Below are 1922 nucleotides of genomic sequence, written 5' to 3' on the forward strand. Positions count from 1 at the left end.
TGCTGCTGCTGCAGCAGCAGCAGCAGCAGCAGCAGCATGAGCTGCTGCAGCAGTTGTGCCGTTGCGTTGCTGCTTGCCTGCAGTGCGAGGGACGTGGCAGCTGTCTCCATCAGCAGCAGCAGCAGCAGGAGCAGCAGCAGCAGCAACAAGGTCTCTAGGCTCCTGCAGCAGACAAACGATGATAGAGACGTTGTCTCCGCTCATACGAAGAGAGACAGCTTCATGCACGAGAGCTCTTGCTGCTGCTTCTGCTGCTTCGCTTGCTGCTGCAGCAGGATAAGCAGCAGCAACAGCCTGCACTACCCCCAAAGCAAACGCAGCAGCAGCATCATCATCCATAACGTCAAATAAGCCATCACACCCCAGCAGCAGCAGAGCTGGTTCCCGCTGCTGCTGCTGCTGCGACACAACTCTCCCACCGCTGCTGCTGCTGCTGCTGCTGCTGCTGTTGCTGCTGCTGTGTGTGTGCGTCGCTGGCGTTTGCGCGTCTCTACTTGCGTCTGCATTGGACAGCAGTCTCGTATGTTTCTGCTGCTGCTGCTGCTGCTGCTGTTGCTGTTGCTGCTGCTGCTGCTGCTGTTGCTGCTGCAGGTGTATAAAAGTTTCAGTCTGTACGTCTGGCTGGTTGCATACTATGAGCTGTTTGTGTTTGTCTTGCGGCAGCAGCGCAGCAGATGCATGCGGGCCAAGCTTAAGGTTCCAATCCCCAAAGGCTCGCCCCACAGCTAGCACCCCATTGACTCTCTCTCCTATAACAAACCCCCCCAGTGCTTCTATTCTTTCTGTTTCTGCTGCTGCTGATGCTTTGTGGTCTGATGCTGCTGTAAGCCGCCGACAGCCCCCATCTTTATATACCAGCAGCAAACGTGTGTCTCCTAAGTGAGCAGCATGCACCAACACAGACAAACCCCACGCCTTCTCCTCATCCCCCCCCTTGCTGCTGCTGCTGCTGCTGCTGCTGCTGCTGCTGGTGCTGGTGCTGGTGTGGATAGAGGCAGGCAAGGAGAGAGAAGGGTGTATAAGACAAAGACATGCTGTGCTGCCACTCTCACAAATACCCATACGCAGAAGATATTCATCTGTTGCTTTAAATGCAGCAACAATTGCTGCTTGTATATCATCAACAGAACAAAAAATAAGAGGAGAGGGTAGGGGGGCCCCCAAGGGTTTATTAAGGGCCCCCATAAGGGGCCCCCATGAATGTTTAGATAGAAACTCATCTCTTCTCTTAAAAGCTTTACTATTTATCTCTCTCCATACACATGCATGCAGCTGCTGCAGCAACAAATCTACTGTCTTACGCCCCCCATGCCCATCATACAAACCCAGCAACCACGCACCCCGCTGCCCCCCGAACCCCCGAATCACCACCAGCCCGTCCTCCATGTGGCATCGTCTCCCCTGCTCCTCAGCCCACCCCACACCCTTCACCAGGTTGCACGCCCACGCCCCGGGGGCCCCTGGGGGGCCCCCCGCGGGGGGCCCCCGGGGGACCCCTGACTGGGCCCCTGACTGGGACCCTGAGGGGGCCCCTGAGGGGGCCCCGGGGGGGGGCCCCAGGGAGGGGGGAGGAAAGGAAGAGGGGGGTACACGAGGGTTTGGGGGCCCTGGGGGGCCCCCGTCGTCTATGGCGGAGAGGAAACCCATTGGATAGAGAGAAAGAAAAGAAAGAATTTAGAGAGAAAAAGAATGAGGGGAGAAGTGAAATAAAGTAAGAATGTTAGAGCATCAGCTTAGCTCAGTTACAATACTGAATATGATTGTGCTGCTGCTGTTGCTGTTGCTGCTGTTGCTGCTGTTGCTGCTGCTGCTGCTGCTGACGATGAGGAGAGAGAAAGAGATAAAGAAGGACAGGCATAAGAGGGATAGGATGCTCAATGCAGAGTGTACAGACGCAGACAAAGAAAGCAACAGAGCGAGAG

General features: G+C 55.8%; 1 protein-coding gene across 1 annotated transcript in view; it reads right to left on the minus strand.

Annotated features, from left to right (window-relative positions):
• Nucleotides 1-1647, minus strand: part of EMH_0060660 (protein phosphatase 2C, putative) — a gene marked incomplete at both ends in the record, with an annotated part of 3824 nt that extends 2177 nt beyond the window's left edge. The window contains 2 exons of the mRNA XM_013497818.1: nucleotides 1-1045; nucleotides 1358-1647. Of these exons, the coding sequence (XP_013353272.1) occupies nucleotides 1-1045; nucleotides 1358-1647 (1335 nt within the window). The remainder of the gene's footprint in view (nucleotides 1046-1357) is intronic.
• Nucleotides 1648-1922: the final 275 nt, after the last annotated feature.

The sequence above is a fragment of the Eimeria mitis genome, genomic scaffold (genome assembly GCF_000499745.2).
Source record: "Eimeria mitis Houghton genomic scaffold, Emh_scaff2954, whole genome shotgun sequence".
Lineage (NCBI taxonomy): Eukaryota > Apicomplexa > Conoidasida > Eucoccidiorida > Eimeriidae > Eimeria > Eimeria mitis.